We start from the raw sequence: 16,781 nt of genomic DNA, 5'->3' as shown, positions 1-16,781 counted from the left end.
GGTGTTTGCCATAACTCCTTGCTGTCCGGAAACCATGGACTGAAAATTATTACCTTGAGTTGGCCCCGGAATAGCATGAGGCTGCTGCTGACCATAGAGGTTTTGAGAGAGCTGACCCTGAAAGCAAACATCTGGTCTCTTGTTAGCTTCAACATCCCTATCCCCATCAACGGGCTTCCTTTTCTTCGGCTGCACATTAGAATTCATCATCTTCTGGAAGCGAGGATCCTATGTGAACTGCGTCAAAGCACTCATGAAACTCTGCATCTATGCCCTAAATAATTCCACATCCTCCTCATCAGACCGATCATCCTGATGCTCAGCAACATGCTGGGACTCCTCTCTTGCACCCTTGTCATCGTCATAAGACTGAGACATCCGCTCTACCTCTTCCTCTCCAATAAGACTCAGAGATCTCTCCCTGTGAGACGTATTTACTAAACAGTATGCTGTCTTCTTCACCTAGTCTGCTGGACTTGCAACAAGCCAACCACAGGCTCCCCTCTTGAAGAAGTTAAGTGGATCCCGGCAATGAAACCACTCAAACCAGCCTCAACAACATAAAGGGTGGTAGGATCCACTTAATTACAGCATACACAGTAATTTCACAAATAAATATGCAGCACAGATCATATCACAAGGGAGCTAGAGCGCTCCTACTCAGAAACAAGGACACCGATTGGGCCCAAACGTTGGCGCCCCTTGCGGTCTTTATTTAACCATTCATTTGAAGCCAAGCGGCTGATTACAAAGGTCTCTGGGAAGCTGCACCACAGGCAAAACCAACACCCGCAGACTTCTCGTCCAACCCACCCTATAATTCCCTGCTCAACTCCAAACAGTGAAATGACATCCAGTCACTAGACAATCCTATATCCTCAGCCAACCAAAGTGTGCAACAGAGACCCCAAAAGCATCCACTGTCTGTGCCACATCTGTAATTCCACAACCGAGTGCCCAACCAGCCAAACACGGCTAAACAACTACAAGACAAAGCCCTCAACAGCCAAACTCTGGTGCAATCAATCGACAAAGCACCTTCAAACAGGTCGCCTCAATCTATAGCCTCTCTGACCTCTGCCCAACAGCAAGAATCAACCTATCTTCACAAGGAAAGAAACCCAAACGCAATAACTAGCCAACAATCAATCAGGGAACGGCAAAAGCAAGCCTTCCTCTACCTAGTATCCATAGAAGATAGGTCACCACGACTCGAAAACCCTAAATCTTGCAGAGAAAAGCAGCTTAGAAGAGAACACCCACGCTTGGAAAGTTACCAAAATCAACAACAACACCCAGAAGGCTCCAGAAATTAGGTTGAAATCTCCTGTAGAGCCTCGAAAGCCTGAAAAAGCAAATCGCAAACTTCTACAATCACCTGGACAACCTAGAAACACCTTGAAAAGCCTTGGAACAAGTCGCAGTCACCTGGCAGAGCCCGGAAGACCCTGAGATGAAATCGCAATCTGGAAAAGACACCCTGGCTGAACTCGCAATCTGGAGCAGGCTCCTGGATCAGGTGCGATTTCCTCTGGCAGGCCCTGGATGCACTGGAATTGGCCCTGGCTGATGGCGATTTTCCCTCGCAAGCTCTGGAAGCTCCTGGTAGATGACGATTTGGCTCTAGCCGCACCTGGCAAGCTCTGGCAGCTCCCAACTGATCATCTAGCTCCTTTTGGAACTGATTTTGGGCTTCTGAGTCCAAAAGAAGGGCTCTCCCCCTCTTTTTAGAACCTTGTGCTAAAAATAGCAATTTTTAATTGCACCACTCTTTTGGCCCCCTGTTGCACACTCTGGCCCTAGGAATTCATTGCATAGTAATTAGGCGCATATTCACTATTTCCAAGGGCCCACTAGGGAATTTTAACTCCCCAAGTCCCGCCCCATGGCCGGACCCTCGCGTCCCAAAGACTCAAGGCAGTCAAGCACAAATTACAGGAGCCGCAAATCAAAACTCCCATAATTTCACATCCTCGTGACATGTGAGGTGTAGAGTAGATTCAAAAAGGTTGTGAGAATCCTTCAGGAGGACTTGTGAGAGCTTGAGAGCTTGTACAAAGTTATTCTCATCAGTTTCAGTTCTTGGCGCATTCATCAAAGGCACCTTGGTCTATTGCAAATGAATCCTTGCAATAGATAAGTCAATAGAGAGCTCGGTTCTAAGGTTAAATGGCCTGAATGTTGCTGCTTGGCAATTGTCAACTCATCTACATTTCATGGAAAAAGGGCTATGGAGCACCGTGTCTGGAACAAAGGAGAAGCCTAAAAGCACTGGCAACGAGGTAGACAAGATACCCACTTGGGAGCAGAGCAAAGAGAAAGCTGTTGAAATATTGGGTAAGGCCTTGGGTCATGAATAAAAATAGTACTGGACAATTGGACGATAGTGGAGTCTCTATTCGGCACAAAAATAAGGAATTTAAAAGCATTCTTGAAGCAGGAGCTTTTCAGTTTTCATATGAAGGAATCCAAAGGTCTTTGTACGTGTTTGAATAGCGTACAATCTTTGTTAAAGGAATGAAGTGCCCTTGGCTCTAAGGTAGATGAGGAAGCAATATTATTTTCTTGGCTCTATCTAACAAGTATCCGGAGTTGGTTCAAATTTTACGGGTTAATTCAGAAGGTCTTGAGTTCACTGATCTGGTCACACTGTTGTTAAGTGAGGAGGGACGGATGGAAGCGGATCTACTGTTGGTAAACCTGCATACACAGAATGTTACAACTGCTCGGGCCCTTAGTGAGCGTGCAGTTGATGGTTGGTGGCCATATTTTAGTCTGTTCAAGTTGTTTGGTTGGTTCAATTTTCTGGTCAATTTGTTGATAGTTTGATTCTGACGTGGACATTTCATCTTTGATTGTGTCTTCTATTTGGAGTTTCCGTACCTGTGATTGGCTCATTATACATGGACATGGCAGCTAACAGTGGCATGGACTCCACGTGGCGATACATGGTGACTTGTGACTGGTAATTCCAAAGTGGAGGAGGTCGTGGCTCCTAGATGGCGTGTCGGTTTCTTATCTTCTTTTCTGGCCTCGGGCCTAGCTTGTGATGTAGATTTTTGCAGTGAAGCTCAATGAGAGTCATTCTAGTTCTATTCATCTTCTGATAGTTTTATATGTTGAGCAGCTGCTCATAAGTCCTAGAGTCTCTATAGAGTGCTCATAAGTCCTAGAGTCTCTGTAGAGTGATTCGTCTTTATCTTGCAAGCAGCAACATATGCAGGTCATTGAGCTGCAGTCCGCAAGTCTTTCTACGTCTAATATACTCAGCCATTTTGTCACTCATAGTGTTGTTTAAAATACGTGTTTCATTTAAAAAAACTGTCTCAAGTGAGAGCTCATTTTATGTGAAGTATTTTGAGTGAAGCTTTAAATAATTCCATCGTGATTTTTGTCATACACAATGCCACCAACAACTAAAATTAGAAAGGTACTAGGTTATATATAGGAAACCCTACCCCCAATCCTTCCAAATCAAACCTAGCTGAATCACTTGCATTACCATCCATTGTAATTGTATTCTTCAATTCCCCTCTCAATGTTATGTTTGAACCTCTCATGGAAATGCATTGAGGGTACGGAATGTACCTAAAGTAGCATGGTTGCACAAATTTATCTCATAGGATATAGCAACCCATGGGAGAAACCCAAACCACTTTATAAGAAAAGCTCCATTTGAAAAGTGGTAGGAAGGATTGAAGTATCATCTGTAACAATGTCCTTAAGAATTATCAACGAAAGGACCAAACCTTTTACTAGTGCAACAACAAGAGCTACAAGGGTGGCTGACTTCTCAGGCTCTGTAAGCTTTCTAAAGACGACCTATCCTAATATTGTTATGTATTTCCAACCAATCACAGGATGATTCCAAATTCCTCTAACCCAATGAGGAAGAGCACTCATAACTTCAAGTAGCCTCATTATATAACTTAAATCTATCTTGTTAAGAACAGAGAAGTAAATATAGATGTAAGCTCTTCTGTTAAGATGGGAGAGCTTTTAAGCCATGAATAGTCACTCCATTACATTAGATTAGCCACAATCAATCCGTTAGTCCGTCCACCTATCAGTTTGTCACTAGTCTATCATTAGACATTAGGTAGTCACATCAAATCTGCCCATCGTTTTCAGTTTGCTGCTTGTTATTAGTCATTTAGTCACCGGGTCACTCAAGGTAGTTTTGTCAATTTGCTAGTCAGTTGTTTTGTCAATTGTTGGGTTAGTTAGTTGGCTTAGTTAGTTAGTCCATCAACGTCAGGTCTCCTGTACTCCAACATATTCTATAGGTCTTAGAGAGGAGGAGAAGGGGGGGAACCTCTTTTCTTAACCCCACTCTGAGCCCTCCAACCCTACTCAGGGGTTATGTCCAAGTGGAGGGTCAACACACAAAAAAGGCATTCAAAACAGCAATATAATACACCTCCTCCTGCACCACAGCTGCTTTCTACTATTCAGGACACACTTGAAACTTAGGTGAAGTCAATGGAAGAAAAGATGTTGCATAACAAAGTTAACAAAGTGGACCTCCATGAGGAAATAAGCAAGATCTAATAATGCTTTGTCTCTACGAATTGGGGGACTGATAATGCCGAGGGACATGCAGAAGATAAGTTCAACAGGCACATAGAAAAGATACCTAATGTGGAGTGGGATTAGGAAGACATATTCGGGGTTCTTCAAAAGGAGTCGCATACTCTAGTTTTAGGCCCCGTGGGACCTGCTTTTTGTGCATTTCTCCCCACTCTTGGGTTCTTTTTGCACTCTCTGAGGTCCTACAATTGCACAAACAAGTTCCAACACTTTAACCTATTAGAGGTTAAGCGGGGCACCTCTTTAAAAGGAGGGCCCACGAATAAAAAAGGCACCAAAAGCACCAGATTTAAAAAGAAAGCCTAAAAAGCTTGGTTTTTTTGTGAAAGTAGCTTTTAGAAAGCAGGCCCTAGCTTTTTGCTAGGCCTAGTCTATAAAAGAAAGGCCCCGGGCCTCCTAGAGGAGCTCACTCCGCACTAGCTTTAACAAAAAGCTATGGAACCCATCAAAGTCAAGGAAGCAAGGAAGGAGGGCAAATGGGCAACACACTTAATAGGGAATTCAAATCTCATCCTAACACGCCTTACTTTTAAATTGGTGTTATGATGGCCATAATGTTATGATGTTGTGATCTTATAACACCTTTCAAGCTTCAGCATCAGTCTTACAGTTCCCAGTTTCTAGATAATAATCAAGGCAAGGCCCTTTTTTGCCCTCTTTTCCTTCCCCTTGATCCCTTTTAAACCTGCAATAGATTTGACTTCATCACCTATAACAATATCCCACAAATCAAATGCCAAAAGACAATGCTTTACCACATGCTCTAAGAATGGTAATTGGAAGCTCCTTCTAGTTTATTGGCATCACTGCCAGTTTGGTTTATCACTGAAGACATGTTTGATCAATTATTGTGATCGAATTCGCATTATTTGCGCAAACACAAGTGCAAAATCTTCTTACACTGTAAAAGCAGCAATCTCGTTCAGATTATGTGCAACTTCTGCCCCAATGTTTCAACAGATATTCCTGCAATCTGTTGCAATTTTCTGTAATTTGATAGGTACGCACATCCCAATGTAATCAAAAAGTATACTCTGGCATGCAATCAGAGATGCAATCAGAGGCAGCTAAATTTGGCATAAAATGTCTGATTTTTGCCCCAATTAATGCACAACGGTGCATACACAACACTTCCAGGCCTGCAAGTACATCCAAAACAGTCCCAACTGTTCAAATATCACCTCTGTAAACCGAAATTTGCATTTCCGATGCAATTTTTGCAATTTTCTTGCAAAATCTGCAACCCACAAGTGAATTACACTACCAAAACTGGAATTCCAGAATTTTCTGCAATAGATGTCCCAATCTGCAAATTTCACATCTGTGAACTGACAATTGCATTTCTTATGCAACTTTTGCAATTTTCTCACAAGTATTATTACATTGCCAAAACTGATCCAATGGGCAAATTCTCTGTAACAAATGTCCCCATCTGCAAAATCATCACATAGTTGTGCCCAGATTGCAAAATCGTATGACATAGGTGAAAAAACTATGCAGAAAACTGTATAAACTGCCATAAAATTCACATGTGAGTTTCATCTATAGATTCCAATACTGAGAGCTTGCACATCCTCCAAAATCCAAGCGGTGTGAATTTCACCTGTTGCAGATGCCCTTTCTATTGCAACCAAATTCAAAAAACAAGTTGTTTTGCAGCTCCAAGAAATAGCCTACATTTACTTTCCAGACATTTTCAACACTAGCTATCTGCACATGCACTCAGATCTACACAAATGCAAAAAAATTCTGAGTAATTTGTAAAATACAAAAGGAAACTATAAAAATTGCAACAATTTCTACCAAAGGATGTCCAGAAATCTTCTATGTCACTCACAGATGCTTCAATTTTCATGAAGTTGTTGTGTACTTCACTCCAACAGTAAAAACGAGCTCTAAATATTTTCATGAAGTTATTGTCTACTTCACTCCAACAGTAAAATGAGCTCTAAAAATGAAATTTGATCACAATTTCCACCTGCTCCCAAATTGATCTCATACCATGTTGAACAGCGGGAAGCAGGGGGGAAGGATAGATCAGCTGACTTGTTGCAAAACTCTCACAATCGGAGAGGGACTGATTACAAAGTTGTGTACACAAAAACAAACATCACAAATTGATGTACTTACAAAATTAGGGTTCCCAGACCCTATGATGGCAGGGTAGTATCACGTGGAATGTCAAAAGTTTTATTGATCACAAATGTAGACAAGCTGAGCCAAACTAGTGTCGAAATTTAAAACCCACCACTGGCCCAAAAATAATGCCAAGGAGTACCAAATTTGAGCATTATCTTCTAACATTGTCTAGGATAAGCCTGCCTTTAGTAGTTGATATAACAAGGTTGACGCTACTGAAAAAGATGAGCCAGACTTCCTTATAACTCGAACATGTGATTATTCGTCATTAGATTTGTTTCTCATAGGCCCGCAAGGCCTCCTGAAGACGGTAATATATCTTTCTTTCTTTCTTTCTTTTTTTGGCACTGAATATGTATTCAGCTCTACATACAATTTCTATTCCGTAAGCTCTACACAAAATTTCCACTCCCGAGTCCCTACAACTATAAAATAAGTCAAGCTCATTCTCTATGTTTTACTTCACATTTTTATAAACAAGAAAAACATGCCTATTAGGAAAGTGTCAATCAAAGCTTCCCTTCAAGACTGCAACATTAGGGGAAAACTTAAATATGCTTCTAGAGAAACAGAATCAATAGCAAACAAGTGAAATCAATTCTTTCTCAAATAAACAAAGACCTGAAATCATTTTGTCCATTTGTCAAACAAACATAGGTACATGTGTGAACTTAAATCAATTTTAAATCCACACAAGTTTGTAAAGATGACCATAAGCTACTTAAATTCATCATCAGCTGCTATATTGATAAAATCTTGTGACATGTTGTTTCAAGTAATAGATTCCTCTAATGAACATAAGGGAGGAGAGTTTGAAGCTCTAATAAATTCAAACCAACAATTACTGTTTTTTTTAGGCAGCCACTCACATAAATGTCTAGGCTTGGCAGTTCTAAAACCGCATTAAAGGAACCTTGTTGAAAAATATGCAGCTCAGAATTGAGAGGTGAAATTTTCAAACCTCAAGTTGGCGTCTTTTGGCTTCAAAAAGCTCCTCTTTGTCATTTCCCTGTTCATATATCATCAAGTTAGAGACCTTGAGTGAATTCATATTCTTCAAAGTACAACCAAACCGTTTCATTGCAAGAAAGTAACTCTAATCCACAGCATTGAAGGTTTTGCATACCACATTATTAGGAGTTGGGTGCAATCATTTTCTCACAGCATTCACTCTAAGCGTAACTTCCATATCTCATTCAAGAAACAAACGGAAGGGGGAAAACACATGGGTCTTATTAAAAAAGTGCAAAGACATCAAAACTTGCGTTATCAATGACATCTACAGATATGTTGTATTACTAGTTGGGCATTGATAATGCTACAATAGTGTACAATTAACTACTATTTGATGAATTCTAATTCTTAACATTATGATTATCACGACAGCCTTATGTTGAGGCTTATCTCAATTTGGGGGTGTTGATGGAGCCCTCAGGTCTTGATGGGACTGACTGGTACGGATGGTACAAACAAAAAATGTAAATTGGCTACTATTTATTAATAAAGACATGCACTCACATGTCTAGGTCCTAGGGGGTGTAGGAAAGGGAAAAGGGTACATTAGGATGCAACGAATGGTTAAGTCCAAGAGTCTTTGGCTAAGCATAGGCTCAAATGGGAAGACAGTCCTTGAGTGATCTCAAGGGGCATTAAGGAAGGGCTAACCCTCTTATGTGTCCTTCCGCATTGCATTCTTGCCTAAACTCTTTCCTACCTTGCATCTAGGTGGAATAGAAGGAAATTCTCTCATGAGGGCGGTGCTCTTCCCCCATTAGAGGTCCAATGCTGTGTCAATTTCTGCATCATTGCACACATAAGCATGCATTGAAGCTTTCACAATGTAACAACTTAAGGCAAAAAAACACACTTCAAGAACAATAAATTGAAGCTTTCACAAGGTTCCAATATACAACAATTCTCATAGGTAACAACACCACTTACTAGCTAATGGTTGTCACCATGATTAGAGAAGACTACCTAAAGGGTTGTATACCACCCTTAAACTGCCTTCAAGTCCCACTATTCAGTTGTGTAGAAAAATTTATCTGTGCCAACAAATTACTAACTCCCATGTATCATTCTGCTTTGAATTAGTGTCCATCACTGTAAACTTAAAAATTGCATCCAAATTGTCCTAGTTGTCAAAACATTTTAAAAGTATTTTTCAGCTTTCACACAGCTCTTGCTTACATTGCTACAAAAAGTCCCTTCAGAAAGAAAGAAAGAAAGATATATTAACATCCACGGGAGACCTCACGGGCCTATGGGACAAAGTGCACAAAAGAAGCGAACTCATACAAGCCTCAGTGGGCTGGAGCAAAGGGTACGCTAGGACCCTTGCTCAGTACTAGTCTATGCTAACATAATCATAATCATAATCATAGAAAAAAGAAAGTCAACTACAGCTGCAGAGTGGGCCATATCAATCAATCTATCCATGCGCTGGGATGAAACCGAAGCCTGGTACAGTGATGGCTCTCTGTTGGGCTGCCAAAATGTCTCGTATCTACGTCTGTCGAGCTGTCTCGCGCTGCGGTGGGGGATGTGGTCTCCTCGCTCTCTGGACTCTCTGGGCTATGTCTAGAGTGACTCCTCGTCTGTGTCGATCTCCCCTGAGGAAAGCTGTGATAGGTTGGACCTCAATAGAGTGTACTCTAGGGGCTCTCTGTCGCACATGTGGCCTCTATGCCCCTCTCTTGGTGGTACTGTGCCGGCTGCTCATCCAGACTGCCCTCATATCGTCTAGCTCCTCTTCCTCCACTCCATTGTGTCCGGGGGCTGACTCAAATGTATAGAAGTTTGTGACGTGCCACTATGCCCGATCACCCTCTATGTCCTATAGTAGTCTAACCATCCCCTACTGCTCTCTGATCTGTCGTAGAAGCGTCTCCCTGTGTCGCCGCATCTCCATCAGATAAAGCCCGATTCAAACCTAGTCATGGAAATGGATCAATCATGACAAAGGACCGAAGCTACTCCCCTCTAGATAGAGACAGTGGTAGCGTCCCCAAATCTCATAGTAGGCTGAGCAAACACAAAGAAAATGCTCCTCTATCTCAACCGCCCCCAACGTACATAGCATGCAGACCCGCTGCTCTCTAGGTATACCCGCTGCTCTCCGTGCCTCGATCCTCAACTGATGGGACGAAACCCGCATCTGACCAATGGCAATCCTCCGTGCATGAGAGACTCCTCTATCCTCAAGATACTAGGGTCTCATAATGAATCCCTCCTCTGATACTCTCAAGAAGTGGTCACGATAAAACTGGGTCTTGGTGGGAAGCTCCTGCCCCCCCCCCCCCCTCGTCCGAGATGTGTGAAGCTGGAGGAGGTCTAACCGTATGATACGGTTGATCTCATCTCGCGGGATCGACTCCGCAGGTGCATCCATGCTATACTGAAATGAGGGAAGCATGTCCATCTGGATACCATGCCTAACAAGCCATGTAGATATGTGTGCATACCATGTGTCTACCCCTCTCTTTGCGAGTCATCTATATGACTCTAGGGCCAACCTCGAAAGTCTCCAATGGGTTAAGTCCCAGACTCTCTGGATAAAAGTCACTGTCTGAAAGATGGCATCAACTTGGAGAGGTGTCATAGCGAACTCTGCCTCTACTATCTCATGTGGAACTGAGGGCTTACATCGGATCATCCTGGATCCCATCGTCGCCTGTAGCCGCTCAAAGCTCCTCCAATCTGTCATCGGAAGATCGCATCCCCAAAAAGGTGTTGCATACATGGCAGTCGGCCGCACTAGTGTGTCAAAAACCCAACCCGTCGTCGGTGGATCCTGAAAGTGCACCTGGAAACACTGCCGCTCTAGTCTAGCCAAAGCACTACACTTGTGGACGAAAGCATTTCGATTGACTGATACAGTTCTTAAAATTGCATCCTGATACGTAAGTTGATACACCTTTCCATGGGGCTTCATCTTCAAAAAGCATGTTTACAAATATGTGAAGTTTGTGCTTCTGATGGCCCATAATTGTGCCTTAACCTCCATAAATTTGGAAGTGTATTGTGTCTGGAAATCCTTCTTCTCTCAACCATCCTAGACACCAATGCAATGGCACAAAAAAGTAACATATTCTCAAAACATATATCTAGATGATTGTGCAAAACAGCTCCAACGCAACATGTGAAAGCAAAGCAAACAGTGCAGCTTCTACGCTCCCTCATGCTTGTTAAAAACCATCCATTCCATCGTCCATATAGGGGCTACCAATAGTGACATCCCCACCATGGATGCAGACCATTGTTTTCTATAAACATATGCTCTCACAATCATGCTGAAATGAGGCTGTCATAACCAATCTAGAGAGTGGAAGTGCCATGAAGGCCCTGTGGGTGTGTATGTGAAGAATAAACCATAATCCCATAAAGAGGCCAATTCTAACTTGAAGACAAAATTGTGGGTGTGTATGTGAAGAATAAACCATAATCCCATAAAGAGGCCAATTCTAACTTGAAGACAAGATTGTGTAGTACATGTGTCATTTCTGAGATACTTTCTTTTGAGTTGTAAGGAAGCAACGTGGACAAAGATCTACAAGCATCTATAGAGTACAGCCAATGTACCTACTTGGCATACAATCAAAGCAGACATCTGCAAAAGACAGACGACAACTACTGCGCCAACAAAAGAAGTGGCAGCAGGTTCATGCAAAAAGGCATTGGCTTCATTGAGTTCATTAGAGCTCTGAGAGACCAGAACAACAAAGGTAGAGATTGAAGAGATGTGTGGAAAGTTAGAAGAAACGATTACTGCTGCTCCCTGGAGCAATGGAGGGATCACTCAACTGTCTCCAGTTTCTTTTGCAATACTACATAAAACAATGAACCACAAAACTAAAAATATGCAGCAGAAAATGACTGACTAGATTCTGTTAGATTGGAGATGTCTTGGATAGGTTCAACATTCACGATTGTAAGCCTATTGCCACTCCTATGGAGCCGGGGCTGAAGCTTACTATGTATGATGCAGGTGAATCAATCAATGTCACACTTTACAGTCACGCTGTTGGATGCCTCATATACTTGTGCAATACAAGACCCGATATTCAATATGTAGTATCTCAGGTGAGCAGATATATACACAGCCCAAAGACAACACATTCGTAGGCTGTAAAACGCATCTTGCAAGGCACAAAGTCTTATGGCTTGATGTTTCCCAGGGGGGGTAACTTGCAGATGCATGCTTACAGTGATTTAGATTGGGCTGAAGACTATGATACCAGACAGTCCACTAGTGGTAATTGTTTCTTTTTGGGCAAAGCTTTCATTTCTTGGCTGAGCAAGAAGCAATCTACAGTGGCTACTTCCTCATGTGAAGCTGAGTACAAGGCAGCTTTCACAGCGACAGTTGAATGTGTTTGGCTACGACGTTTGTTCGTTGATCTCGTCTCTTATTGGAGGGTCCTTCTCCAATTCTCACTGATAGTCAGAGTGCTATAGCAGTGGCAAAGAATCCTGTGTTTCATGCTCGCACGAAGCACATTGAGGTTCATGAGAGAAGTTACATGCAGGGGAGATCAGTATGATCCATGTGTCCACACATGACAATGTCGCAGACATCTTCACCAAAGCACTTCCATGTGAGAAGTTTGAGGCATTTTGCAGTGCCCTAAACTTATATCCTTTTGGTGATTGATCACTACCTTGTACACCACATTGGCGCTTCTACACATACTTGGATTGAGACATAACGATGCCACGCTTGTCTTGTATAAACTAGATCCCCAAATAAAAATTTAACATGCCCAAATTTGTCATGTCAAATTCAGCTTTCAACTCAGCCTTAAAATCTGCAATTATATCCTCATTCGACCCTGTGAGCAGCATGTCATCTACATAAAGAATGATGACCCCCCATCCTTCTTGCTGTAGAGGGTGCTTTCCGTAGGACTATTATGTAACCTCTTACTTGCCAGGAATGCATCAATCTTGGCATACCATGCACGTGGGGCTTGTTTCAGCCCATATAAAGCTTTGTTAAGCTTGCAAACCTGAAGTGCATTGCCAGAAAGTTCAAATCCAAGAAGTTGTTTGACATAAACCTCTTCCTGCAAGTCCCCATTAAGGAAAGTTGTTTTGATGTCCAACAGATGGACATTCCAAACAAAATTTCAGCAATGGCAATAACTGACCGTATGGTGGTCATCCGGGGTGTAGGAGCAAAAGTCTCCTCATAATCTATGCCATTCTACTGTGCATAGGCTTTGGCAACTAGCCTTTCCTTGTACCTGTCAATGGACCCATCTCGCTTTCTTTTCACCTTGAAAACCCACATTGAAAAAAATCAGACTTGGGATGTTCTGGATTTGCCACCAGGTAAGCATGCCATTGGTACCAATGGACTGCAATTCATTGTGCATGATGGCATGCATCCAATGCACATTATCCTTTGCTTCTTCAAAAGAGTCAAGCTCCTCTTCATCAAGAAAAGTCCCTGCATAAGCTGTCTCAATTGAAAGAGCCCCCCTTGCGTGCCTTACTGCACTACGAAACCTGCCAAGCAATGGGGCCTCAAGACTACTCTCCCTGAGAGTCTAAAGCAACCAATTTGGGACTGTTTTGGCTGCGTGTATCTCGTGAATCTCTTGCCTCACAACTTCATCCACACCCTATCGAGGTACAAAACCAACATGTGGCTGAATTGGGGCATGTGGATTAGGAGGAGGTTGCTGTAAATTCTAATTTTCAGCAGGAACCTCAGCTAGGGAACCAAATGCTATAGGACGCATCCCCTCAAAAACATCATCTGAAGAAGCTGGAATATTAAATTCAGCATGTGTGTGTGCTGAATTTTCAAAGAATATAACATCTCTACTCACAAAAATCTTGCATGAAGCAAGATTGTAGAGACGATAGCCTTTGCTTTGTACACTATACCCAAAAAAAATGCATTTAAGTGCCTTATCTGACAACTTATGTCGAAACTCCACAGGCACGTGGGCATATGCAACACAACCAAAAACTCAAAAACTCTGAAGTGATCCACTGAAGGCTTTCTCCCATCATAGGGAGTGATTGTCTTCAAAGCCTTTGTGGGAGCCCGATTCAAAACATAGTTGGCACACATGAGGCCTTCAAGCAAAAACATGTGAGGCAACTTTTTACTAGTAAGCATGCATCTATCCATCTCCATAAGAGTGCGATTCTTGCGCTCAGCTTTGCCATTCTATTGAGGTGTAAGCCTCACTGTAAGCAGATGCCTGATGCCTTTCTCTTTCAAAAATGCCTCAAACTCATGAGACATATACTTCCCCTTCTATCTGTGCGAAGTGTCTGCACCTTGAGTCCTATCTCATTCTCAACCATAGCCACAAAGTGTTTGAAATGCATAAACACTTCTGATTTTGCCTTAAGACCATAGACCCAAGTGTAGTTGGTGAAGTCATCTATGAATGTAGTATAATAAAGATAACCCCCAAAAGCAGGTGTCCTCATGGGACCGCAGACATCACAATGAATAAGCTGTAATTTGCAAGTAGCTTTCACTGCATCATCCTTCTTGAAAGGAAATCTATGCATCTTGCCAAGGATGCAACCCTCGCATGCATGAGGAGGAGGTGACTCTAAAGGAGGCAATGAGCCAACCATAGCATGCTTCTGAAGTGTCATTAAGCTGCCATAGCTCATGTGCCCATACCTGGCATGCCATAACTCCGCATTCTGCATCGCAGCAATGGGAGTGCTCACTGAAAATGCAAGATCGGATCTTTTCTCATATATATCAAGCTGAAAAAGACCCTGACACAAAGTGCCAGACAACATCAAAGCATAGTCATTCTCTCTGTCTCTGACTGCACACTTAGCATCATCGAATACAACCTGAAATCCTCCTCTATTAAGAGAGGACACTGAAAGCAAATTCTTCTTTAAACCTGGCACACAGAGAGCATCTGAAATTCTGAAATCTGTGCCTACAGTGGATGCGAGAATAATGTCCCCCACTCCACACACTGAATAAGAAGAATTATTTTCGCACATCACCTTCTTTTTAGTAGGTGGAGGATGCAAAAATGCAAACAGGCTCTTCTTAGAAGTGATGTGCTTTGAAGCACCACTGTCAAAATACCAAGTATTCAGTGTATCATTGACGTTGAGAGAGCATGCATCCTTTTAAGGATTGTAACTGCAAGTCAAGAAAGCATAAGGGTCGTCATCATTAGTGGCTGTAGCATTTGAACTACCCACTGAAAAATCTGAAGTGCAAGACAAAAAGGCATAGTGCTCTGCCACAAAGTTGGCTGTAACATCTCCCCCATCATGTGAATGAGGAGCTGATGCACCTGACACAGCCATACCTGAATCCCTTTTCCTTTCTTTAGCTATGCGCTTCTTGCATTCACCAATATAATGACCTAGCTTCTTGCATAGTAACAAATGCCCTTCTTTTTATGCTTATCTGCATCACCCTTAGCCTTATAAGAGGGCTGTCGTGAATCAGCTTTATGCTGATGTGCGGACTGATTGGCATGTTGCTTTTGCTGCCCTTTTCCCTTGGGCTTGAACTTGGAAAGCATGGCATGCTCGCCAGCCCGGGTTGCCATATTTCTTCGTGTCTGCTCCTCCTGCAACAAATGTCCTACCAACTTGTGAAAAGAGAGAGGATTGCTGCCCCCCCTCAATGACAAATTCAGCGAGGGGTGGAAACCAAGATAGGACGGAAGAGAATTCTAAGTGGTGGTAATCATCTCTGAATCCGGAATGACTTCATCAATATTCAGCAGTTGCTTGAAGCTTTGTGAGGTGAGTATTCAGGGAATCTCCCTCATCCATATGCGCATGAGAGACCTCTCACTTTAGAAAGGAAACTCTGGCATCATTTCTTGCTGCATCATTTCTTGCTGCAAACATACTCTCTAATATCTCCCAAGCTGCCTTTGATGTCTTGCATGACTGAATGTGAGGAATAATGAGCCTCTTGACAGAGAGAGAAATCACTTGACAGAGCTTGTGATAGAGCTCTGTTGTGGGAGCCCCTGAAGCAGCAGCTCCAACTACTTGTGCTGCATTTTGACCTCTACCCCTACCTCCAGCTGTAAGAGTGACAGGTGTAGCCACAGAATCTGGCCTTACTTCATCTCCATTGACATAATCCCAAAGATGTCTGCCAACCAAGATGTTGCAAACCATAAAACTCCACAAGGACTAGTTGGTGCCATCCAACTTATCCTCGTGTGTGAAGACTCCAAACACCTCATTTGGGTTGTTTTGAGTCAGTTTTGCCAGATAAACTCAAAAATACAGCAAACTAAACAAGTAAAATCCCTTCCTAGGATGCAAAATGCACAAGTAAAATCTACCCACAGTGACAAATACTCTCACAGCCTATCAAAGGCTCGAAATGCACCACAATGCTATGCTTAATGCCCAAAAATCTGCAAATAGAATCTACCAAAAAAAAAGGCAAATGTTTGCAAATTGACTCACACCGAGTCCAGAACTGCTTGCAAACCTCAAAAATGCTCTTTTAACTGCAAAATTGCAACCCAAATGGAAAAGCCCCAATTTCTTGTGAGAAATTGCATACAAAAGAGGGCAAATGGTCTGAAAGCCCCAAATGTTGCAAAATTTACACTTTGCCTGCAAAAGCCCCAAATTTATTCAACACCTGCAAACTAACTGCAATGTCTGCCCGCGAATACAAAATGCCCCTAATTCTCTGCAAGAACTAAAAGGGGGAAGGGGCAGATTTGGAGATGGCGAAAAAATAGCAAAAGGAAGGGAGGAGAAGAGAGGAGAAGGAAAAGGAGAGAGGAAGAGAGAGAAGGATGAGGGGATAGAGAGAGAGAGAGAGAGGGAGGAGAGAGAGAGTGTGAGCATGGGCAGCACGTAGCAGGAAGGAGGAGGGAGAGTAGATAGGATTAGATGTCACATGAAAAAAAGTGCCATACAAATCATTAGGGACTGACTTATATAGTCCCCCTTCTTTCTCCTATCTCACCACCAATTTCCCTTCTTTTTTCCCACCTAATTCCCTGCTATTTCCCACCTTCATTACATCACCTGATTCCACGGGATGAGATCAACCGTATCATACG

The 16,781-nt window shown here is 42.5% G+C and overlaps 1 protein-coding gene across 2 annotated transcripts in view; it reads right to left on the bottom strand.

Moving 5' to 3' along the window:
• The window catches only part of LOC147902770 (calcium-dependent lipid-binding family protein), a 227,504-nt gene that overhangs the window by 177,425 nt on the left and 33,298 nt on the right, over window positions 1-16,781 (bottom strand). For both annotated transcript variants that reach the window (XM_087373773.1, XM_087373775.1), the window contains exon 5: window positions 7,691-7,738. In XM_087373773.1, the coding sequence (XP_087229899.1) occupies window positions 7,691-7,738 (48 nt within the window). The remainder of the gene's footprint in view (window positions 1-7,690; window positions 7,739-16,781) is intronic.

Source organism: Dipteris shenzhenensis, chromosome 4 (assembly GCF_047967505.1).
Source record: "Dipteris shenzhenensis isolate YYH24624 ecotype China chromosome 4, Dip_SZ_1.0, whole genome shotgun sequence".
Taxonomy (NCBI): Eukaryota; Viridiplantae; Streptophyta; class Polypodiopsida; order Gleicheniales; family Dipteridaceae; genus Dipteris; species Dipteris shenzhenensis.
The sequence above is the reverse complement of the archived record's forward strand: the minus strand, read 5'-3'. Positions and strand labels throughout refer to the sequence as shown.